At 36.4% G+C, this 25,469-nt stretch overlaps 2 protein-coding genes across 2 annotated transcripts; one reads left to right on the top strand and one right to left on the bottom strand.

The window, feature by feature from the left end:
* Nucleotides 1–10: 10 nt before the first annotated feature.
* On the bottom strand, nucleotides 11–3,833 carry LOC139981398 (large ribosomal subunit protein mL50-like). Its single transcript, XM_071993763.1, has 4 exons — nucleotides 3,594–3,833; nucleotides 2,840–3,018; nucleotides 2,229–2,370; nucleotides 11–1,580 (listed from the first exon to the last, which is right to left on the bottom strand). Exons 1-4 carry the CDS (start codon nucleotides 3,681–3,683, stop codon nucleotides 1,296–1,298), a joined length of 696 nt encoding a protein of 231 aa, XP_071849864.1. The 5' UTR covers nucleotides 3,684–3,833; the 3' UTR covers nucleotides 11–1,295.
* An 80-nt stretch (nucleotides 3,834–3,913) lies between these two features.
* On the top strand, nucleotides 3,914–22,618 carry LOC139981413 (centromere/kinetochore protein zw10 homolog). The gene is made up of 21 exons (XM_071993785.1): nucleotides 3,914–4,069; nucleotides 4,907–5,103; nucleotides 6,686–6,781; nucleotides 7,635–7,715; nucleotides 8,650–8,715; nucleotides 9,671–9,776; nucleotides 10,166–10,243; nucleotides 11,064–11,143; nucleotides 11,577–11,739; nucleotides 12,334–12,413; nucleotides 12,656–12,719; nucleotides 13,436–13,506; nucleotides 14,473–14,577; nucleotides 14,889–14,971; nucleotides 15,780–15,861; nucleotides 16,850–17,035; nucleotides 18,764–18,868; nucleotides 19,354–19,485; nucleotides 20,049–20,146; nucleotides 21,214–21,316; nucleotides 21,699–22,618. The coding sequence occupies exons 1-21, from the start codon at nucleotides 4,027–4,029 to the stop codon at nucleotides 21,807–21,809; spliced, it is 2,130 nt and encodes a 709-aa protein (XP_071849886.1). The 5' UTR covers nucleotides 3,914–4,026; the 3' UTR covers nucleotides 21,810–22,618.
* The last annotated feature ends 2,851 nt before the right edge of the window (nucleotides 22,619–25,469 follow it).

Here is a 25,469-nt window from a genome sequence, read left to right as displayed (position 1 = left end):
GTCATTCAAAGGACGAAGTGTCTTTTCAGTCACTTATGGATGAATTCTTTGACAAGTCTACAAACACAAAGAACCTTTTTGGCATACCACTGGATGGTACCATCTGGGTCTGCCTCGTTGCTAAACAATTGCCAAAAAGGGTATACCCTCCTTGTTTATTTTCAAGGTATTTCACAAATGAAAAGCAATATTTCACCTAAAAGATTAATATTTGTTTGTGTATTGTATATTCATCAGTTCCTCTGCATTTAATTTTGAGAGAGAAAGATCCACAAAGACTTATCAAGTTCAGACGCACATGTGCGAGCTTCGAACACCGCTTAACAAACATGTTACAGTTGATAACAGAATATTACTGACAATAGCAGTTTCTTGCCATCATAAGATGTTATAATCCTCATTAATGGAGTTTTCATGGTACTATATGACCATTAGTTGACCCAGAATATCTTTGGCTCTTTATTGCACTGAAACTATTAGCTATTTGCACCTTCAGCACCCGTAAAGCGCATTAACAACTTTTTTTGGAGTCTGCGCTATATAAGACGATTTATCATTATTATTAAGGTGGATGTACCTGTCAACTCTCCTAAATTTGAAATGGGTTATCTTTGTAATTTAATGGATCTTCAAGTATTTAAACCTTGATCTTTGACCAGCATCCAAAGTCTAATAGCTACAGTAACTTGGGCTTCCTAAAGGAGACTTAGCTGTAAGATTCATTTAATGTTAGCATGTAAGCATTAAGTGCTCAAGTAGACTTGATTGATAAAACCTTAACTACTCCACAGACTTTACTTAGTCAAACAGAACAATTATCTATTCCCAAACTGTTGTTTGTGCTATAGTAATGTTGGTATAAAAACCTACACAGCAGAGCAAACTCAATATGCTCAACTACATAAAGTAACATTTTGTGAATTATATTTGTGGTTATTCCAACAATCCACCATAAACATGAATATACATATCCATTCATTAAATATTAGCTTTTTTTCAATTCCTCATTTCTTGAGCAGACTTGATTCCAGATATCCAGTCCAGTATTTTCAAATCCTCAAATCAAGGGCAGGCTTGGTTCCTGTCCATCTTGTCCAAATCCTTTATTCTGGAGCAAACTTGGTTCCAGTCCATCATCAATGTCTGATGACATCTCTTTTGCTTCTTCTTGTTCCTCGAGAGACATTATTAATGACGGCATCGATGCCATCTCAATCCAACCCCCCTCTCTCTCTCATCTGCATCTAATCCATCAAACCTATTAAACATATGTCTTGACAAGTTTCTCACAAGCTTTAATAGAAAAGTGTCTTTTTAAAGGGATACTTTGATGGAGGTCCAGTTTTCTTGACCCTTGTATAATCTAAATATTCTTGATATACCTCCAACTGAGAGTCATCCTCATACTCCCAATGTATCTTGAGATTCTTTGGTAGATCTTGCATACTCAGTTCGTCAAACTTGGTGGTATCTTTTACAGGTTCGTTGTAATAATCTACCACTGCTTTTACGGTTGACATTTTATCAAGCAGAAAGTTGGGGACGTCATGGTTAAAACGTTGAAAACACTCCGTAAGAATCTGAAAGAAGCAATGCATGCTAGGATAAGAACAGTGACCTTTTCACAAAGGATTGCTTATAGTTTTCTACAATTTTGAAGGATTAAAAAGTATTCACGGTGCACCAAATAGTGATCACTTAGTATCTACATACATCATTTCAAATTACGATATGCCTTGGGACTCATGAAAATTTAAAATTCAGTAAACTTGACATTCTATTATGTTAAGAATATTTGTTTTCAAGAATATACTGCACTATTCAGTGTCAATAGGTTTCAATAAGTGCAGTACAAATTCAGGTAATAACTTGAAGGTGGTACAATTGTGAACACTAAATGAAAGAGTCCATGTATTAAAAAGATCTATGAACAAATTGTGACCAACATTTACATCTCTATCCTTATGACAGGTTTACCTCCTTGCTGGCGTGTTTCCTTTTCAAAGCGTTTATTAGTACGAAGTGCTGTATGCTGATACAGAAATCTTCTGCTTTCACTTGAAATAGGAAATATGTGTCATTCTCTTCTAGGTTTCACTTCTAAGTGGATTTAAATATTCTGTGTGCACTTACTTAAGATGAACATACTGCTTGTTAGCCAACATTTTGCTATAATGCCACAAATTATTTGTAGAATAATTTCTACAGTAACAGGTAAGATCAATCACCTGGTACTTAGTGGATACATCTTTAAGCTCTTGTGACATCCAGTTATCTGAATTTAATTCTGGAAATACTTTTAAGGTGATTTCCAAAATAGCATCCTCAAGGTCTTCGGGAGGGCTGTAAACTCTTTTTCGAGTTTCCGGTCTGAAGAAAACGTAAAAAAGAGAAATAAAAATCATTGCAAAGTAAAACAGACTTCAATCAATTTCACTTATTGAAAGCTAATGCATGAACTTGTGCACTTGTATCACAATTCAAACTATGCTGAATTATGAATGAATATGATAGCTCAACAGTATGAACAATGGACATTCCTTGGAAAAGATAACATATTAGTACCAATCTTTATGATTTTTGTTTAGGGTATCCTCATGAAAGAGACTTGCAATTTCCAAATGCATTTCAGAAATTGTGGTTATGTAATGATTAAGTCATACATGAGGCTGGTCAAAAAAAAAAAGCAACAGAAGAACAGGGAAGGTTTATCGGATTATTTTAATAAAATATATTCAGCACTTATGTCAAAGGGCTTCCATCCCTGTCCCTCCCCTAAAATTGCCCCTTCCCCTCCATGATATAATAACATCCAATTCTCTAGTTGTTGAGAACTTACTTTTCGATGAAACTTTCCCTCTTCTCTTGTAGTAAGTCCATGTATTGAGGTTCAATTTCAACAATCTCTTCTTCTTCCACCTCAGCTGCTGGACCACTCCCACGAAGAAATCTATTGACCCAAGACCTTTCACCTTCTGACCTTATATCATCAATCATTAAAGGAGTTGTTGAGGATATCTTAAAAAAGATATACAAAGTAAGATTGGCCAACACATGTCATGATGCAATCATAGCGAGAATACCTTATTATGCTGCACTATTATAATTATGACAATACCATTTATTAGTCATCATCATATCAGTACCATAGGGTCGTACTAATTAGCGTCAACAGGCTCATTCTGCCTCAAAGTGGTTCCCACCATTATATTGGGTTGACATAATATTTAACAAGACCAGCACCATGCATAGCCTAGATAGCCTATAGCCTTGTATATCGACTTTCGGTCATAATCTATGAAATTCATGAGTTGGGGGGGGGGGGAATTATTCTGCAATAAAGCAACCACTTAAAGGTTAGCTGGTTGCATTTCATTAAATACTTCAATGTATTAAACTTAACGAGAAGTAAGTTACCGCTAGTCACCAATACTGACAGTGTTATTAACGTTACTAGTACCTGATGCACGAAACTGAGTGTACGATACACACCAGCCTAGGCTAGAAGTATCTCTATTTATTCAAACGTTAGGCAAGCGATAATAAATTATCGATGTTCAAATTAAGAACTTAAAGTCGGACAATATACATACCTTTCTATATAATGTTAACTTAGACATTCTCAATGGTACCCATGATATACGTGGAGCCAACAAGCAGACGCAACGAAGGGGAAACGACATTTTTATGCCAGCTTGAGAACACGTTCGACCGAATGCAAGATTTGGGTTGCACACTCCTGTTACTAAGTCTCTTCTATTGCAAAAAAGGGCAACATTTATATTTTACCTCATACAGTAGATCAAAATGTTGACTTTTTATCTTTTTTTAATCTTTTTTTCTTTCCTATGTCCTTATTAAGCCACCGTAGGAACTTGTCGAGATTTCGACTATTTTTTATCTGCAAATGCTAATTATTTTATGTTGTGAAAATCGAAAATCAATCAGCAAAAATCTAGCATATTTTTGTAAATTTTATGGTTACTCTAAATATCAAAATAGGTACGTGGTGGCGGGGATTTCAACATGGAATCTCAATCTCTAGTCACCAATGTTCTCGCAAAGACAGGTATCTTATTTGTTGAATATGTCTGCATGTTACTTAAAATGTTTGTTTTTCGAATAAAATAATTTGTCTCCATTCTAGTGTTTGCTCTTATCTGTGGAGTGTTATATGCTAGGCCAACCGTCTGGCGCGCAGCACGTAAACATTGCGTACACATACGGCTAGCCTAAGCTCTCAGTCAGTACTTAGTGCTAAGTTTGACTAGCTTATGTGTACAGTACAGTAGCTCTAAGTTTGTTAATTTAGGCCTAACATTAGAACACGAATATCAATTTCTTATTGTTAGGCCCAGTGTGCATGCATACGTTTAATATATCCTTAACCTAGACAACAAAGGGTAGCTCCATAAACAAAGAGAAAGAGGAGAATGCTAACAGTAACACATTGTTTTTTCCACATCCACATAAATTATATGTACCAGGGCCATAGTCCAAAACATACTGCATGTCACCAACACTAGCAACAGTTTGCACATTCTCAGCAGATTTTCATTCACCACTTGTTTGTCATTTGCTAGGGGTTGGTGTAAACTTACAGTACCAATTTTTAAGAATAATGGTTAGTATATCTCTCACATGTGACTCCAGCATGGTGTGTGTTTAGTTCTAAAACATAATTCAGGAGTCTACAATCCCCAAAGGAAGCAAACTTCTCAATATGTTTGCAATGTTTGCTAGTCATGGGATGTCACCCTGCTCTATGTTCAATTATGAGGGAAGCATGTTCAAATTCAAAGTGTAGCATAGTGACTTGTGAAATTTTTTACCCAGGTGACAAAACCTCTAAGGCCTGCATTAAGTTTGACACAATTTCGATCATTTCTGAATGGTTTCATTGTAGGCTTTCTTGAAAAGGAAGACCTGTCACAGCGTATGAAGAAACTCTTTGCACAAGTCGATGATTTGAAAGGAGAAATTAATCAAGCAGTTAATGACAGATATGTTAATTTTAAGCCAAGCTTGGACACGATGGGAGAGTTGAAAGGTAGAGTAACTGGCATTGAACGTGATGTTTTGGAGCTTAAGAAGACTCTCAAGGTTTGTACCAAACAGACCAATCCATAATATGATATAGTTCTGATGTTGTTACAATTTTAAACAATTATTGTTTGAATATTTAATTAAACTTTGCTCGGTGGTTGAGGGCTTTTTTGCGAGTTTTGCCCCCTCTCCCCTCCCTGCCCTTCCCATGTTATATATACTGTATATATACTGCTGTACCATATTCTATAGTTACAAATTTAAGTCAAAGTGGAAATCTGTGTCAATAACATTGCCTAACACTATATGGTCTACTTAAAACAGTTTGTGGGATTTCATTGGTAGCATTACGATATTCTCTCTAGCTCTAAAGTTTACTAGCAGGTTTAAAGTAATATTCTCTGCATTTATATGGTATGAAGTATTGCTCCTTAAAAGCCTTAGCCTGAAATCTCCCACTGCCCCCTCCCCCATTTCCTTTAAAAACTAAAGCTCCAATGGTTACTTTTGACGATGCATGAACATTGCACACACAAAAATAACTGAAGCATTTGGTCAAAAGTAGCCTAAAAAAAAGGTTTCAACAAAGAAATTACTGTACATTGTATTACTTTAGCAACCCTCAATGTAGAGAGAACAAACATACTGTGAGATGAAAATCTTTTTCAGTATCAGAGATGGTAGCTTCTCTCAAAATTCATAAATTGTCTCAAATATTACACGATATTCTTAGAAACAATGCAACTACAACTTTTGTACCATGTTTGCTTTTTGACAAATGTGTTGTCTGCAAGTCCTAACGATATTGGATGCAAACACATAGCACAAACTTCGCTATATCTACACAGGGGAAAGTAACAGACTTTCAAGAAATTGTTGTTAAACAATATACTTTGTGTTCACTGAGCACTACAGATGCAGAGAATGTTTCCAGACAATGGGTACAGAACTATTAGCCAATCAGGTCACAGAAAATTTGGAAAAGCGTCATTGGCTACTTTTAGCATGAAAATCTCTGTCATGGAAATTTTGTTAACTCTGTACCTTGTGGTTGATTGTTAAGGTGTTTTTTTTGTTTTCCAAACAAATTCAATCATCTGCAGAATTGGAAGAAATTTTTGTTCTTTAGAGAAGAAGTTGTGTTGTATTATGAAAAGAAAGACAGACGTTCATTCAAAATATGTGTTTTGTCATGTTTGGATAGGCCTAGTTGTGAGTGTGTACTTGGGGTTGCGAGTGTGTACTTGGGGTTTGTTTCTCAAAACAATAGTTGCGTCTGCCAGACACAAGCAATTTGAAGATTGTGCGTAACCTGGCTAAAACATTGCTTACCGGACGCAGAATCCTGGTTCGTAACATTGCTGTATGGTGCTGTAGTCTTGAATTTGAGCAAAGTGGTAAGTTTTTTTTCTAGATTTTCTGAAGCAAACTCTCTGAAGTGTGTAATAATCGGCTGTGACTTAGATGCAATCTTCAGCATGTGTACATTGCAGAAGTCATCACATTTGCAAATTGCGCAACCAGCTACTTTTTGAAACGTCATCGTTTCCATTTACTGTAGTATGTACCATTGAAATGAGAACATGAAGTAACAAGATCTTTTTCATTATTTTGGTTTTTTTTTCCTTCTTGTTTCTAGTTGGAGACTAAGGTGAAACTAAGAGATTTAACAGAAGTGAAGGATATGATGGATGAAGTCTGTGCCACTATAGTCATCCTTCAACTGTTGAATCAGGTAAGGAAGGAACTTCTGTAAAAGACCTCATAGGGGCAAATTCTTTTAAGAGGAGTTTTTCCTCTGGTGTCCATGGGCTAACTAGGTCGTGCCTTTTGGTTACTGTACAAGTCATGAACAGCAAACTTGGTTGTTTAAAAAAAAAAAATTGTGGCAAAACTATTGCAAAGAAGGGTCAATCATGTATTCTGTATGACAGATGTATACCATAGGTCTAGTGAATAGAATACCAGCTTTTGCCCACTGGGGGGGGGGGGGGGGTGACTTAGTTCCAATGCAATCTGAATTTGCTCTAAACAACTATAAAAGTTGCCCCTGGACAACCTGCAAACTTATTTTGGTTTCCCGAACAGACATTTGGTCATCTCAGATGATCAGAAGACCCTTAAAAATGTGCCCATCCTCAGTAAGCCAGCATTGTGTGCTCCCATTCAGGAACTGAGCTTGCATAACATTCTACACTTAATCAATCATAAAGTAATTCTTCAATAGTTGAAAAAGGTTAAGGAACAAGTTAATAAACATAAACAAGTTTTAGATATCAAATGGTGTATTCTGAGACATAGTTTGACTAAACTTTTAAGTTTCAATTGCTCTAAATGCAGGGTTGTGCTCATAAGTACTTTGTGTGTAGTTGAGAAAGGGTTGGGGGAGGAATGGTAGTAAGTACACCAGCCCCGTCCCCCTCGCCTCTTTGGCATGCCGCTGATATTTTGAATTTATGAACATCACAGCTAATACTTTTCCACAAAGTATGTTTCACGATGCATGTATATATTTGTATCTAGATGTATATATGTTAAATGAGAGTGGTGTGTTTTCCTATTTGATTTTATCTTGCATTATTTTCCAGATCCACAATGACTTTGGCCGTTTCAAAGATCATCTGGTAAACAAAGAATATGTTGAATCAGCTGCCATTCTGAGTAATGTTGTAAGTTTTGTATCACAATATACTTTATGTCTCCTTCATCTGGCTCCACACAGATCTAACATTCTCTAAATCTCTTTTGTAACAGCCCGTGGTAACTTTTGAGCAATTCTTTCTCAGTGGTGCATTGTGGGTCATACTAGACATAAAGGTTGCCAACTTTGTGTCTTGAAGTTCTTTCCATCATATTACTCTGGGGTTGTAATATCTAGAAGACTTTTAGAACGCCATCTATACAAGAAGTTTTTAAGGCACAGTACAATCGAGAAACAAAAATCAATAACATAATCGCACTGCAACAGGTGCTTGCTGATTGTAAGGCCACACATTATGCCAAATTCTAATTTCAGATGCTGTTTGCTGATTCCAGCAGCAAGCTAATATTGTACCTGGCAACTGCTGTACAAAATCAGTAATGAAAATGACAAGCCACCCCTTTGGAGAGTCTGCCATTATTTAAAATTCTCCAGACCTTTTCCCCCAATTTTAAGAAATGTTCAAGGAGCTGGTTTAGAGCATAGCTCAATGATATGTTGCAAAGATAACTGTATCCATGTTAGATGGTACTTTACCTACCAAACACTCCATGAAAAGTTAAAGAGAATGGAAGCAGTTTGATTGAAAATTTCATAATAATATCTGTTGATTGAAGCCTGGCTTAGTGTAATGTGTGCTAGGATCCTCAAAGATAGGCTTGTTGAAGTGCAAAGGTCGCCTAAAATTTACTCTGAAAATAATGACCATACTGTTGGGCCCAATGATGGATATGCAGATTATTCTAATATTGCACATTAAATAAATAACCTGATTGTCTTTGGGAGGTCAAAGGTCACTCAAGGTCAATAGGTTTCCTTGACAGAGTTAAGCTGGCTCAGTTGGCTGACTCTGATTTTTGTTTTTATGCTTAGAATCCTTGATTTGATTTTCTTATTTCTAGACAAACAATTATCAGAAGCTTTCGAATTCACCGTTCTCTGAACATCAGATCGTTGTAGCTTTACATGTAAGTATATGTGGTATGAACATAACATTGATTTAGGGAACACAACATTGATGTAGTGGTGCATGTAACAACTGGTCTTGTTGACATGTTATATGATGTTGGGTTATTACTAGGTACACTGTACTGGTTCTGTTAACAAAATTAACATGAGATTGATGTTGCTTGAAATGATACATTTTATTATGTAATGGTTGTTGGACCTGAAAGTGATGTTGTGGTTCATGTTACAGCTGGTTGTGTGGACATGGATTTATGTTGTGTTAAACCATATTTTCAAAAAGTGATTTTTGTAGACCTTTAATTGCTTTGTGGTGCACTCAAGAAGTGATTCTGTGAACAGGAGACTGAAATTGTGTTGTACGTGTAAACTCTGATTCTTTGGAAACTACAATGATGCTTTGTCACATACATATGATACATGTATTAGCCTGTTGCGTGAACATCGGATTGATGTTGTGTTTCTTTTCTAAGTATAGCATATATTAACATGAGAATGATGGTGGTGGTGGTGGTTCATGCATGTTGGCATGTAAGGAAATATGGATCAAAAAGTAATTTATTTATTTACACATTTTACAGGTTAGGTTTACAGTCTTGTTCAGGGCCAAGGCCCTCTCAAATGACTTTACAACTTAACCCTGGTCATTGGTAACTTGTCACATCTACACACCAAAGTGTGCACAATTCAATCAATCTCTCCTGGGACACCACAGTGCACCACAACCACGTTTCCCCCCGGGGGACTTCCCATAGGGTGCAGCCACAAACCGACGCACGCAACTATATTTACAAGTTACTGTACCTTGCAAGTCCCCATTTATACACCTGGGTGAAGCGCCTTCCCCAAGGACACAACGCAATGATCTGGCCAGGACTCGAACCTGTAATCCTTAGATCACAAGTCCACTGCCTTAACCACTTGACCACAACGCCCTCACATAATGTTTTCTTGCAGATGGAAACTATCAGTTTGAAGACCAGACTCTGTGACTGCCTGGACCAGATGTGGTACAACTGCATTGTCTTCCACAAAACAGAACCAGCAGCAACCTTGACAATTGGTACTAACTTAAAGTGTCCTCTCTTGGATGTTCTATCCATTACTTCATTAATAAAATTAATTATGCAAATTACTTCACAGCAGAATGCATTGGTTTAGTAAGCAATGCCTCTAAGTGCTCCTCTACAATTCAGAGGAATAAAATTACTGTTACAAATTTCAATTTTTTTTTTAAACTTAAAATAGTTAGTGAAAATATTTTTTCTTGTTCAATACTGTAAACAAACTGTTAGACCTATCTTGTATATAAGTGCATCAAATGCATCTAATTTCATGCAGCATTTTGTTATCATATGCCGCATAAATTATCACCCATGATCATCCTCATTCTTTGGACATCTTTTATTGGCTACATATTCATATCATTCTTTATGTTTCTTTCGTCATCAGTCAAAGATCCACAACTTCTGAATATGTTAGAGGCGATGCAAGTGATGGATGTCTTAGGCTGGAGATTGAAGTCATTCGGTGAGAGAGTTTAGCCATTTAAGCTTTCTAGATAAGTTACAGTCCGCACCTCTGGGTCACTCTTATAAAGTGTCATTACCTTAATGTGTATCCTATTTGATGTGCAACATATTGTCAAAATTCTTTGATGGGTGGTCATGGACAAAATAGTCTTCAACACAATTATAAAGGAGTCTTATTGAACCATATTAACCAAGTAACCTATCAAAGTGCCTTACATTGGAGCAAACCCATGAATATTTAAAGCTAGCATTCTTCAGTAACGATTAAATGAACATCTTCTACCGGTTTTAGCAATGGCACATCTTTCAATGGGTGGATGATCAAAATTTGAGACTTGCCTTGACAGGATGGCGTTTGTTAGATGTGTATTTCGTAGCTCAAGGAAAAATAGTTGTTTGGGTGTTTGGAATTTTTCCATAGCTACTGTATTCTGGTTTATTCAGCTTTGAAATGAGCTGACCCTCAGGAGTGCTCCTTTAAGGCTATATACTGATGACGACATTGGGTGCAAAGTGCAGCCATTAATGTTAATTTTTATGTTAACCCATTGCTTCATCACTTCTCAACCAAAACATGTTTGTTTTAACATAAAACAAAGTATTCCAGCCACATTTATTGGTGAGTCACAGATGTTTGAAGTGTCATTTTGCAAAAATTACGACTGGTACAGAAATATAACCTGGGGTGATAACAGTGTTCTGTTAACAGTGTGCAACATACCAAATTTAATTTTTGTGCCCGAAATCATTCTTTGATATGTGACATTACCATGATTTTTAATGGTGATTTGAACATAATTTACATATTCCTTTTACAGCTAAACTCTTCAAAGAAACTCTCATAGATGCCATAATCTTAGATCCTTCCTCAGATGTGACTGTCAGTCAAGCCAAGCAGGTACAGTCGGTTTTTGAAGTCTCTGAAGGTTACAGAAATTTTAATAAAAAATTGATAATTTAAATTTAGTATAAATTAAATCTTGTGATCAGTGTCCAGAACAATTTGCAACATTGGGAGGTGGGTTTTCTACAGTACATGTACCCTTGATAATATAATCTATGTGACAGTAACCTTTTTTTTTTATATTGTGGTGTTGGCACATCTGTATTTTGCAACGCAAATAAGGGTTGCACCTCATTTGGCTATCGTTGTGTTACTTTGGATCCCTTTTTTTCTGTTTTCCTTATTTTTTTGTGGTTTTTGACTGAAGGTAACTAATAGGTGACTCTACATTTTCCAATCAGATGTTGATAAATTTGCAAAAGTAGGAAATAAAATCAGTTTTCAATACTCATTTTGGAATGTGTGTCATGATTGGTTTGTATTGCAGGAAGTTTCATTGCGAGTGACTTCCACAGACAGCAAGAATTTAGTCAAACCTCCCCAAGAAATGTTTGCTCAGCTTCAAAAGGCTCTCGAGTGCATCCAAAAACTCTTCTCACGTTGTAGATTCGACGAAGATGGTGAATCGCAGTCATTAATGAAAATGTTGGGTAAGTTTTCTTTCTATATCTTGATGAAGTATTCGTATAAATTTAAGGAAAGATTAATTTGTTGCTGTCACTTGTCAATTCAGTAGGTCAATTCCAGTTTACATCACAATTCAGTCATTGTCGGACCATAGGACATTAATTTTGGTAACTGGTACCAGGGACAACTCTCTGATTTGGTTGCTCAAGAATTTAATCAAGGCATTGCTGGTCTTATTTCTCAAAGCTGTAAAGTGAATGGATTAATGACTGCAGAAAGTTATAACTCCCTTGAGTCCCTTTTATATTACAACAATCACACCTCCCCCCTCTTTTTTACCCCCTCTCCCACCCCCTCCCCTCTCCCAGAAATGAAAACCATTTGGCTGCTCTTAAATGAATTACTGCTGTTTTGGCATTCGTCCAAAATAAAATTAATTACTTTTTCATATCTCAGAATGAGAACAATTTTCCAGGTAGGATTTGAATCAACAAGCTACATTGGTACATTCTATAACAGTAACAGTTTGTTAACTATTCAGTTGTGGGTATCGGCATTGTAAATATCTCTCTCAATGTTACTCTTACAAATAAATCACATTTTTTTTTCTGTTTCAGGTAATCTTCTTTGGGGTGAATTATCCAAGAGTCTGATTAATCACTGCCTAATGCCGTCAATACCAACCTTAGCAGCAGATGTAAGTTTGGCTCTTCATTCCAATATTTAAAAAAATATTATTTGTATCTGAGAAATCAGAATAAGATAAATGAAACTATGCTTCTACCACTGGGTTACACGACCTTAAGTTTCAGGATTTGCCCAAAATAGGAATCCATATATGTCAGTTCTACTAATTTAACAGACCAAGCCTTTCAAAGATGCTTTCGTCATTTCTTCTTTCTCAATTTTTTGTTCCTATTTCGTTTCCTTCTCAAACAGCTGGAGGACTATAAGACAACCATCAGTGCCACCCAGCAGTTTGAGGAATCGCTGAGGAAACTAGGTAAATAAATCTAAGCGTTTCTAAGCAGATTTTCAGCCGTTCTGTCTTGTTCTTTAGCAGGTGCTGTGTTATTTGCCAGAAATTACTCCGGTAAAGGTATAACCTGTTGACAGATTATGTAATGTACTGTCAGTAAACTTTGTCTGAGCTCAAAACAAAAACACTGGATAAATTATCAGGAAGCATAAGAACTTTGTGATCTGAAATCGTTTTCATTTTCAGCATTTTGGTTCTGTCATTGATATAATGCTAAATGAACCCTGTAAACAGTGAAGTTTAATAAAAAGATTTGAATAGTCAACATCAGTAGTAACGTTCCCCTAAGATATATATATATGTAGTAAGAGTGTGTACTAATGTACTACAAGTATGTGATGGTTTACTTGGAAGTTCTGCAAGACAGTTTGCAATGCTAAGCAGCTCCACGTGTCTGTTGGAAAAGCCGAATGGCTTATAACTTACACGTCACATTGGGTGACTATCCATAATACAGATTAAGTTTAATTGTGGAATCTTTTAACTAATTGGGAGACCATTTCAGATTGGAGAACCATGGAATTCTGTCAAATTTAAAAGAAATCCACCTTGTTTTATCCAGCCTGGGCTTGAAGCTATGACCAGCCATATTCTAGGTCATTTTTTACATCAATTAACTAACCTCAACTTTCTCTTCTCGTATCTGCCACAAACATTTTCTTGACTTTCCCCAACTCCAGATTTCATTGGACATGAGAAGCCTCTACTTGAATATGCAGAAAATGTCAACATTCATTTTGCTACCAAGAAGGTTTGCTCCTTTGTATTTTTATAATCTTTTGATTTAAATGAAGTCAGACAGATTGCCTTACTACCAAGGAGGTTTATTCCTTTGTATTTTTATAATCTTTTGATTTAAATGAAGTCAGACACAGTGCCTTGCTACCAAGAACATTTGCTCCTTTGTATTTTATAATCTTTTGATTTAAATGAAGTCAGACACAGTGCCTTGCTACCAAGAACATTTACTCCTTTGTATTTTATAATCTTTTGATTTAAATGAAGTCAGACACAGTGCCTTGCTACGAAGAAGGTTTGCTCCTTTGTATTTTATAATTTTTTGATTTGAATGAAGTCAGACAGAGTGCCTTGCTATCAAGAAGGTTTGCTCCTTTGTATTTTTTATAATCTTTTGATTTGAATGAAGTCAGACACATTGCCTTGCTACCAAGATGGTTTGCTCCTTTGTATTTTTATAATCTCTAGACTTAAAGTCAGACCTAGTGCCTCTTGATATCAAAACTTTATTTTGCCATCAACAACAAATGTTTTCAAGTGTACCAAGTAGGATTCACCTGTTATGCTTATGAGAAATAAATATGGTGTATTACTTTATTTGTTGATGAATTAATGTCTAATTGATCAGTTATATAAAATTTTGCCAGGTCAGTGGGAGAAAATGGAAATGTCGCCACATTTTATAAGATTATTGTTGTGACCTTCAACATTCTTCAGCTAACAAAGAGAAACACATGTGGAAATAATATTTATTTATTTGATTATCAACAAGCTAGATGGGCATACATAGAGAAATGTTTCAGGTGCTCATATCAGTTAGCCCTAGAATGTGGAGTTGCGGGGGGGGGGGGGGGAGATATGGTTTATGATACTCACCAGCTCATTAGGGCTCTTTAGTTGTGATTAATTTGCAAAATTTACTTATTTATATAAACATTTTTTAAAGCCATTTTACAGTTTTAATTCCTCTTCTCTCCAGTGCCAAGAGATCTTAGTAATGGCCAGAGACCTCATGAAGCAAGATCTTTATACATCAGTGGAAGTTGGAAAAAGAAAAACGGAGAAGAAAAAAATCAGTGAATTCGTACGTAATGTCACATTTTTCCAAGGGGATCAATATCAAATGTTATCGAATGTGAACCCTGCACAGATGGTGCATTTTCCCTCTTTGTGAGAGATAAAATAGGATTTTTGCTGTGCAAAAGATAATCCTCATAAGGGCAGTCCAATTACGTGTGATGGTAGGATGCAATTGTATAACTTTGAGGAGGAATACAAGAGATGGCTTGTATGTTTTCAAGTAGAAGGGTTCCCTCCCAGTAAATGGAAGTAAAGTTTTATATATGAAGCTTGTCGAAATGGAATCATTATTTGCCAGACTTGTTTGGTTTTCAGTTTCCTGCTTGCAAGATTAGTAAGAGCACGCAAGACCTACTGGAGCTGGCCGAGGAGACTTTGCGTCAGGCATCGTCAAAAGGGTGAGGCAGATGCTACGTGTAATGTGTAACGGATAAATTGGGAAATATTTCCAAATTTTGTGCAAAGAGACACAAGCAAAGGTTACAGAATTGATAAGCAGGAATCTTTGATTTGTTGCAAAGAAGCTACAGTAGTAGTAATATATAAAAATACCTATATTAACACCTGTGTGTTAATGACATTATTGTTGTTGTTATTATTATTTATTATTATTATTATTTATTGTAATCATTATCATTATTATTAGTACCATTATTATTATCATTATTATAATTATTATTATTATTGTTGTTATCTTATTATTATTATTATTGTTATTGTTATTATTATTATTATTATTATTATTATTATTACTAATATTATTATTTTTATCATTATTATGATGATGATGATGATTATTACTATTATTATTGTTATTATTATTATTAATATTATTATTATTATCATAATTATTATTATTATTATTATTATTATTATTATTATTATTATTATTATTACTGTTATTATGATCATGATAAGTATTATTACTATTTTTATGATGATTATTATTATTATTTTATTACAAAATTTATTATAGTTATACATCCAGAGAATCACATAGAGTTGATTGTGTTTTAACATGTTTTTACCAGTTGCTTGGTCATTCCTTGCTGATGTATGTAATAATCTGATAATGATGATCACACAGATCTTTAGGGTATCAACAAACATTTATACACATCTCTACTTGTAAGAGAAAAATGAGATTTAGAAGAGAAGTTGGAAGAATTAAGAACAAAAATCAATTATTGATGCTTACTCTTTCAGGGCTGCCCCACTATTCTGTACTGTGAGGAATTTATTTGGAATGTATGTAGATATTGTACCAACCTACCACAAGGAGACATTAGTAAGTGAACATTCAAATGAACATACTTTAATGTTATACTGCAAACATTATTTTGAATTACTTTACTTTTTAAGAACTATGTTTTATGTACAAATTGGTAGAGGTCAACAGGTGTCAAAGTATGAAAACCTTTTAAACATGATAACTCCAAATTTAAAGCTACAATAAATATGTCAATTCTCCAATGGTATGATATTCTTTTGGTGAACATAGTCTGGTCAAGTTCAGTTCAGTTTTGTGAAGGGACTCTACAAGTCTTTAACAAAATATACAGTCATCCAGGAAAGTTCAAGGAAAGTTGATATGTAGTATTGCTTTAAGCACACTCAAGTTGCCATTACCCAGTTTCACCCTATGAGCTTCAAGGGGTCAACAGGTTATCTCAAATGGTGGCCAAATTGGCTCAATGGTTCAAAAGGTTTTCACAATTGGTCTCAAATTAGCAATTTGTGTTGTGATTTATAGCAGATGAGTTGTAAGTTGTCAAAATATTTCACAGTGCATGTAAACTGTCATGTAGAGCCCTCCTCAATATTAACAAATCTTAAAGGCATTTGCAAGCTCAGCATTGGTAACACAAAATTTCCTTTTATTTGTACAATCTATGTCTAGTAACTCTACAGTAAATTTCAGATAGGATTTGGAATAAAAGTTCTATACTGTAAAATCGTTATCAGTGAATTAAATGGTTGATGCTTTGTCAACACGATAACTGATTCCTGATACCTTCCTTTATATATTGTCGCATTAGTCAATAGATAATCCTCTTCATTTTGGTATGCACAAGTTCATGTACAGTATATTAGCATGTAAGGCTTACCACACTATGAATATGTTCAGGTATCTTAACCATTAAAAGTTTTCGTTTTCTAGTTCCTAATTGGCCATCTCTTTACACATGTACTTGAGAATAATTTGGGAATTTGAATTTAGCTCTCTGTTTTGACTATTTAAGAACATTTCTTTTCGTAAAACTTTTGCCTGACAGCGGGACCTTCCACAAGTGACTGCCCTCTTCCACAATAACTGTATGTACCTAGCTCACCATCTGAAGACCCTAGGGCATCGCTGCAGACACACCCTACCAACTCCCTTCAGGGACAGTATCATCACATTTGTAGACCTGGTACCGACATTCACCAGAATGGCTGCTGATGTATTCTTATCCCAAATGGTAAGTTTCGACAGGAAGAAGTAAAGACAGAACTGTAGGTATACCGGGTGGATGGTTCACTGCATGAATGGTTGTAGTTTGAGAGAGCGTTGTGTCAAGTGGTTAAGGGAGTGGACTTGTGATCTAAGGATTGCAGGTTCGAGTCTTGGCCAGATCATTGCGTTGTGTCCTTGGGCAGGGCACTTTATCTCCATTGCCTCTCTTCACCCAGGTGTATAAATGGGGACCTGTGAGATGAAACCGTCAGCTCGGAGCTGTTTACGTGCTTGCCATGCAGAGGGATTGTCTCTATGTTTTACAGGTCATCGTTGACCAGGGTAATATTGTGATGCGCCTTGAGCACCGTTAATGGTGGATATGTATGCGCTTTATAAAAAATGCTATTAGTTTGTGTTAGTGTTTATGGTTGTCTCACTTCATGGATGGTTGTAGTTTGTGTTAGTGTTTATGGTTGTCTCAGCCAGCACAACCATGCAGTTGCATCTCTGGATTAGTCGAGGACTAAAGCCATCTGGAGCGATCCTGTACTTATATCTGGTTAGGCCGGTAGTAACATATATCCTTGATACTCTGGTTGGGCCAGTAGTAACATATATATATCTCTGAGATGTGATGCCCTGGTTGGGCCAGTAGTAACATATATCAATGAGATTTGATGCTCTGGTTGGGCCAGTAGTAACATATATATATCTCTGAGATGTGATGCCCTGGTTGGGCCAGTAGTAACATATATCCTGAGATTTGATGCTCTGGTTGGGCCAGTAGTAACATATATATATATCTGAGATGTGATGCCCTGGTTGGGCCAGTAGTAACATATATCAATGAGATTTGATGCTCTGGTTGGGCCAGTAGTAACATATATCCCTCAGATTTGATGCTCTGATTGGGCCAGTAGTAACATATATCACTGAGATGTGATGCCCTGGTTGGGCCAGTAGTAACATATATCACTGATATTGGATGCTGTGGTTGGGCCAGTAGTAACATATATTTATGAGATGGATGGGCCAGTAGTAAAATATATCCCTCAGATTTGATGCTCTGCTTGGGCCAGTAGTAACATACATATATCTCTGAGATGTGATGCCCTGGTTGGGCCAGTAGTAAAATATATCCCTGACATTTGATGCTCTGGTTGGGCCAGTAGTAACATATATATATCTCTGAGATGTGATGCCCTGGTTGGGCCAGTAGTAGCATATATCCCTGAGATGTGATGCCCTGGTTGGGCCAGTAGTAACATATATCGCTGAGATTTGATGCTCTGGTTGGGCCAGTAGTAACATATATCACTGATATTGGATGCTCTGGTTGGGCCGGTAGTAACATATATCCATGAGATTTAATGCCCTGGTTGGGCCAATTTTAACATTTATCCCTGAGATGTGATGCTTGGAAGATGGATTGCTTTGTATTGAATCAAGAATAACTCCTTACATTGCTCATAAATGGGTTGGGGAAGGAGGGGGGGGGGTCGTTGTCATGAAGGATGGGGAGCTGGAATGATGGAAAGTCAACAAAGATAGAGCTTTTCAATTTAAGGATTTAAATTCTGTGCCGTTAAGTATATGAACTGAACATTGCCAGTGTTCACTGTGGGATGGGAGGGGGGAAGGTGACATGAGGCATGGTACTTAAAATGATGGAAATTCAAATACATTAACTTTGCTAATCACAAAAAAAAAACAGTGATGCCTTCAGTTTATATATTTTTTTACTTTTCAGAGGAACCAAAGAGATCAGTTGAAAGAAAGCCTAGCCATGGCAAGGGGCTTCCAGGATGTTTCCTCGGACGACGTCTATCCAGATGCGGAGAAATCCGTTAAGCAAGTGAGTCATTTGGGTTGTACACATTGTCTTCTATGAGTCAAGATAATATTCTGTGGAACAAAAACTTAGACTAACCTGCTGAAACCTCTCCAACTGGATATTTTGTTACATTCTAAAAGCTGTATCTTTGCATTGGTGTGTACATTTGCATTACTCTGACCAAGCTATGTGGTATTAACAAATGATTGGATACCTCGAAAGCTATCACATCTGTTAAGTATATTTTGTTTACTTTTTTTAAATGAGCTTGTTGTTAACAGCAAATTCCAATGCATGAAATTTTGTATCCCATAAAAACTTGATATCCCAATTTCATTGACATTTCATTTGTAAAACTTTTGTAAAACTTTGTAAAACTATTTTGGTTCTGTTTTTAGTCAAGAATATTCAGATCAACTTGATTATTATTCAGATGTACATGAATATTCAGATAAACTTGATTATGATTCAGATGTACATGAATATTATTTCTCATGAATATTCAGGTCCTTCATCAGCTGAATCTCCTGCATACAGTCTGGTCTGATGTCTTGCCCAGCAGTACCTTCATAAAAGCCATGGCAACTCTGATCGGCGCTGTATTGCAAGACGTCATTGAGAAAGTTGCATCTCTGGAGGTAGGTTTTGCATTTAGTGTTTTCATTTGACCTTTAACCCCCTGATCTTTGATTCTTGTGAATCAAAAGTAGTGCAGTTAACACAATAGTTCTGTATGACAATGAGTTGGAAGAGGAGGAATGCTCAATGGAAAGAAAGTTTGAGGCACACACCCATCCATCTGATTGGTTATCCGTTCCTTTGATTAAAAGAATTACCATACATTGACCTCTGGCCTTGCTTTCTGACTAGTATGAAATCTCGGTGCCTTTGTAATATGTGATGTACTAAATAATATCATTGAAGAAAGCAACATCTCTTGAGAATTACTGGACACTTTGATGTTTTCATGTGGCTCTTAAACCCTAGACTTATGAATCTCAACAAAACGTCCCTGGCCTGTCGAAAGAAACCAGGGTAGACAAACTGATGTAAATACAATAGCCAGAAGATTAGAAACTTCTTTTCTGTTTATCTCTTAGGTCATTTTACAGGTTTTAGTTTTACTCTTTTTTCCCTCAAATACCCAAATAAGTATGGGGCCAACCAAGTATCCACTGATTCTTGATTCTTTTTCTTGCAGGATATATCAGCCGATGATGCCCGTCAGCTTCACGACCTCTTGTCAAAGGTCAAAGACAAAGTGCCTAACCTACTAAAGCCCAAGCACTCGCAGGTAAAGTACCACTGAATTGACTTAACTGCAGGTTTAGTGCAATTCTCAGCATTATTAGTGGGCATAATGTAATGTAATGTTGTTTTTTTGACTCCATGAAATCCCCATAGTATTCAGTAATGAGGTTTGAACAGGAGGATAAAAAAGTGTCACCTGACACATCACAAATACATTGACAGGATGTGAATGTCATTGGAAAAGAATTCCAGTCATGCAAATCAAACACTTTAATATAGAGTTTTGTAACCTGCTTTTTAGAATCTTCTATTTTTAATGAAGTGCCACATGAGCTGATTTTAACTTCCTCAGTCACTTATAGAAGTGTTGCTTTCTCTGGTGTTTGCAGCCACATTTGTTTTATGACTTGTGCAGACTATGTGACAAATTCAGGGTGGTAGTTACATCATTTGCATGGTGGAGTGGAGGGGGGAATGTAGGGTGGGGGGAGGCTGGACATGTCACTGATAGAGGGTTTATTTAAAATTAGTAATTCAGTAGTCTATCATGAAAGGTCCATTCCATTGTAAGTTATCATTATTTGCAAGAAGACAATGGGGAAGACAATGGGACATGTCCAGAGAAGATAATTGCATTCCACATTGTTGAGAACCCCATTAAAATATATACACACTTACACAGTATCTTGTATTTCAACTGTGGTCGTTTCAGGATCACCTTTTTGCAAGAGAAAATTTTTATTACTCCTGGAAATATAACTCTGTTGGTTATCAAGATCATTTTCTGATCTTGTGTGGCAAATTTGTCATTCCAAAATATGTGACAAACTGGACAAGTTTCCTTTAATAGCCGTCCTTTTGAAACTTGTCAACGATAGCCCACAAATCGGCAGGTTCTCTCCTAAAGTCACCCCCATTAACAACAGATTGTACTGTGGTAACTTTACTCCCCGCCCTAATGTCTGTCCTGGCGGGGGGGAAAAAAACATAACTTCTGCTAACAGATTACAAAAATTTGGCAGTTTATTTGATGATAAAGGAGCTTCCCTGATCAGTGAAATTTTAAGGACTATTTTCTTTCACTGAAATGAATTCTTGTTTTTCTTATTAAACAGGATTACAGCAGTTCATATCAAAGAATGGACAAGATTCGAGGAGCTGATGTTCATCTTGGAGGCTAGCATGAAGGACATTGTCGAGAGGTGGGCAGATGGGAAGGTAAGAGCAGGGCAAGGTTACTCTTTGGACCGACATGAATGTAAACTTGAGAACAACTCACTTGTATCGGCTTTACGAGGGTTGCTTGTTCTCACCGTTTCAAATTTATATCGTCAAATGAAGTGATAATAATCATAGAAAGCAAAGTACAGCGATTCAGCATTATTGGAACTGCTAAACGGTTATGTTATTCTGAATAATCTGTTAAAAGTCGGCTCTGGAATGTTGAATATATAGCATGACTAATCTATGTTTGTTTGGCATTTTCCCTCTCATTTTTAAGCTATATTTTATTAGTAAACACAAACAATAACAATTCAGCCATGCATAAAACTTGTAAAAAAAAATTGTAGTGATTGCATTTCTTGTTCTATATTTTCAGGGTCCATTGGCAGATGTCTTTGAGCCATTACAAGTCAAAGGTATGATCAGGGCCCTGTTCCAAAACACAGAGAGGAGAGCAGATGCACTCAGCCATATACGTATAACATAAAGCAACATAAAGCAAGTCAAACCAGAGAAAGGAGAACAGATGTCCTCAGTCTTATATATGTAACATAAAGCAGCATAGAACCAAGAAAGGGGAACACATTCACTCAGCTATATATATGTATATCATAAAGCAACATATAACCAGGTGAGGAGAGCAGATGCACCGAGCCATATAAAACATTAAGCAACATAGGGCAACACAAAACGGAGAAAGGAGAACAGATGTCCTCAGTCTTATATGTGTAACATAAAGCAGCATAGAAACAAGAAAGGAGAACAGATGCACTTAATAGCCATATATGTATCACATAGTGCAACACAAAACCAAGTAAGGAGAACAGATGTCTTCAGTCTTATATGTGTAGCATGAAGCAACATAGAACCAGGCGAGGAGAACAGATGTCTTCAGTCTTATATGTGTAGCATGAAGCAGCATATAACCAGGAGAGGAGAACACTTGCACATGATAGCCATATATGTATAACATAGAGCAACACAAAACCAAGTAAGGAGAACAGATGTCCTCAGTCTTATATGTGTAGCATAAAGCAACATAGAACCAGGATTGGAGAGTAGATGGATTCAGCATGATATGTGTAACATAAAGCAACACAAAACCAAGTAAGGAAAACAATGCACTTAGTCATGTATGTATAACATAAAATAAACCATAGAAGCAGGAGAGCCGACACGTAATGCTTCCTGGTAATTAGATGAGAAGACCATCAGAGAAGTAAAATATGACATTGTGAAATTATAATACTTTGTTGCAACCAGCTGTTGTAATATTAATAAATAATTAATAAATAACCCACAGCGTTATACTCTTTATTGAAAGTACAGTGGTTGTTGTATCACCAATCAACTGATTGTTTTATTATTTTTTTTTATTATTATCCTTCTCACTCTGCCCCCCCCCTGCCATCCCTGTCATCCAGATGATAACCCCATACATTTGGAGAAAAAAACAGCTGTAATTCAAATTCATAGAATGTTCCAAATCTTGTTAACCTGATTAATACATCTCATTGGTTCTGTATAATCCTAAATCAACCAAAGTTGAAGACATGTTAAATAGTGTTAGCAAATATCTTCGGCTTTTACTTTTGAACTTTGATTCAAAACACGGTGTGATCTTACACACTGTTTGCAATGACCTAGTGTACTGTGTTGTAAGTACATATCATGAAAAACATTCAATAAATGTTACAAACAAATATTAAAAGATAGAAGGCAAGTTTCCTTTTTCTTCTGTGTGTGTATATATCAGTAAGCATGGCTGAAACCATGTGTGCTTCTAAGGTAGGGGGGGGGGGGGGTCAGCCTCTCCCACAGACAGAATATTACAAACAAAGTTTAAAGTACCATAAATACATGTGGCATACGGTACTGCCTGAAAGATTGAAAGTTCTCCAAAATTGTATTAATAAGTTGCAAAATATAGCCCTATTTTGAATCTAAGCAACCTCCGTTTAACCTCCATTACACGATTACTTAAAGGCATTGAAGACTCGCCGGGAACCGCGTGCGGCCATCCAAAAAGGTTAACTTTCTGTTGCTTGCAAGTGACGTTTTGTTTGTGTTGCTACAAAATGCAGACAGTAATGAAACGTGATACCTTGTTATCTTTAGCTGGACCTGAACTGTCCATCGCTGTATCGTTTATACAATGTGCTATGGGTAGTGACCGCAGCTATATGTACTGACTGTCCACTAGTGTCTAATTACAGACGGTAGCAAGCTGTGTGTGTATTTTCTGGGATCGATGGCGGTGTCTAACACTTCTGTTACACCTCATTCGTTTCATTTTGCGTGAGTCTTCACACCCTTTAACAGGAAGGCAGGCACCCTTCCCTTAGACCTCTCACCTGGACAGTATAACATGTTACCCCCCCCCCTCCCCCTTCGCAACAAACTCCACCAACAACTCCCCTGCCACCCAAGAAGCAACCTCCAATTTCACCAATTAATAACTGTAAAGTAAGATGGCCACGGTTGTGAATTTCAGTCACCGTTGGCAGCCCTCAGAGTTTTAAACTGATATTGTAGGTGTCGTACCGCAATTAATCGTTCCATTGACTAAGTTTGTCACTCATCTCAAGGCCCAAGATAAAAGGTTTTAACTGGCATATCTTACCCACAACATGATAGATGAGGGCTTGGCCTGTCATGGCACCTGCAAATTTTCATATCAGGTAGCATACGCCCATTAAAAGCCCCGTTAACTTACACACTAAATCACAAAAGTAAGGGGGTCTCTAAATCTAGATAGAGGTTCTCACTAGCTAAACGCTACCCATCACCGGATAGCTGACAAGTTGGCCTTTCATGACACCATAAATTTTCCGTATAATGACCATGCAGATTTTTTGGCTATCTGAACCGGAAGTTTCCGTCACTTGTAAACAAACCTCTTCCTCAGTGGTAAACAATTCTCGTACGCTGCTCCTGGGAGACCTAAAATTGCCTAAATTGACCCAATGTACCTCATGTGCTTCCATTCATGATCTTCAACATGCAAGCCACAAGAAACCAGATCTTGATTGATAACTTATTATAAATGATGTTTTCCTACAGCATTGTGGCACTTTTCCTGAGATAGGAGAACATCTGGGCGTCTGGAAAGCCGTTTTAACATTCAATAAGGAAATTCAGATATCTCGAAATAATTTCAGATATCTCAAATTAAATTACAGATATCTCCAATTTATTTAAGGTATCTACAAATAATTGTAGATATCTTTTAATCAATTTAAGATATCTCGAATTCAATTTCAGATAACTGAAATTCAATTTCAGATATCTCGACTTCATTCCACAACTAGTTGATATCAGGCCTAACGTTAGCCAGCAAGCAAGCTATATTCAATCCCACCCATACGCCGACGCGACGATGGCAGCCCCCTGTACCTTTTGAACTGTCACTTTTCTGCGCCTTTTTGAACTTCTGCATATACATTTCAGATATCTCGAATACCATTTCAGATATTTCGAATTCAATTTCAGATATTTCGAATTAGAATTTCAGATATCCGAAATTAAATTTCAGATATCTCGAATTAAATTTTTGATATCTTAAGTTAAATTTCAGATATCTGAAATACATTTCGGATATCTCGAACTCAATTTCAGATATCTTAATTAGAATTTCAGATATCTCCAAATCTATTTAGATATCTCGAAGTCAATTTCAGATATCTGAAATAAAATTTCAGATATCTCAAATTAAATTTAAGATATCTGGAATTTAATTTTAGATATCAAAAATATAATTTTAGATATCTAAACTAAGAAAACAATTTAAGATATCTAAAACTCCCGATTGAATGTTAAAATGGCTTTCCATACGGGCGGCTTAATATAGACTCTAATAGGAGTATGCCATCATCATAACAGTTTAGATTTTGAACTAGAAGAGAATCAAGTTTAATATATTGAACCCCAATACTTCCGTCTGCTTGCTCGGAGTAAAAGACACACTGATTTAACCAAAGATATCTAAATTGATTTATATCACTTTCAATCTCCTTGATGATGATGGCTTGATTGGTTGGTCGAGCAGCACCCGCCTCGGTGTTTGCTGCAGCTTATGGAATCCTTATCATGGCCTAGATCCCAATTCCTTATCCTCCTTTATTCCGCAAAGGCATCCGGGAGAATA

This window comes from Apostichopus japonicus, chromosome 15 (assembly GCF_037975245.1).
Source record: "Apostichopus japonicus isolate 1M-3 chromosome 15, ASM3797524v1, whole genome shotgun sequence".
NCBI classification, from domain to species: Eukaryota; Metazoa; Echinodermata; class Holothuroidea; order Aspidochirotida; family Stichopodidae; genus Apostichopus; species Apostichopus japonicus.
The sequence above is the reverse complement of the archived record's forward strand: the minus strand, read 5'-3'. Positions and strand labels throughout refer to the sequence as shown.

Bases quoted from the DNA above. Each gene is read 5' to 3' on its own strand.
- LOC139981413 (XM_071993785.1), top strand. From the start codon at position 4,027: ATGGAATCTCAATCTCTAGTCACCAATGTTCTCGCAAAGACAG. The intron at 4,070-4,906 runs GTATCTTATTTG...GTTTCATTGTAG, and splicing joins CAATGTTCTCGCAAAGACAG to GCTTTCTTGAAAAGGAAGAC. The intron at 19,486-20,048 runs GTAGGTTTTGCA...TTTTTCTTGCAG, and splicing joins AGAAAGTTGCATCTCTGGAG to GATATATCAGCCGATGATGC.
- LOC139981398 (XM_071993763.1), bottom strand. From the start codon at position 3,683: ATGTCGTTTCCCCTTCGTTGCGTCTGCTTGTTGGCTCCACGTATATCA. The intron at 3,019-3,593 runs GTATGTATATTG...ATCTTTTTTAAG, and splicing joins AGTTAACATTATATAGAAAG to ATATCCTCAACAACTCCTTT. The intron at 2,371-2,839 runs GTAAGTTCTCAA...CGTTTTCTTCAG, and splicing joins AGGGAAAGTTTCATCGAAAA to ACCGGAAACTCGAAAAAGAG.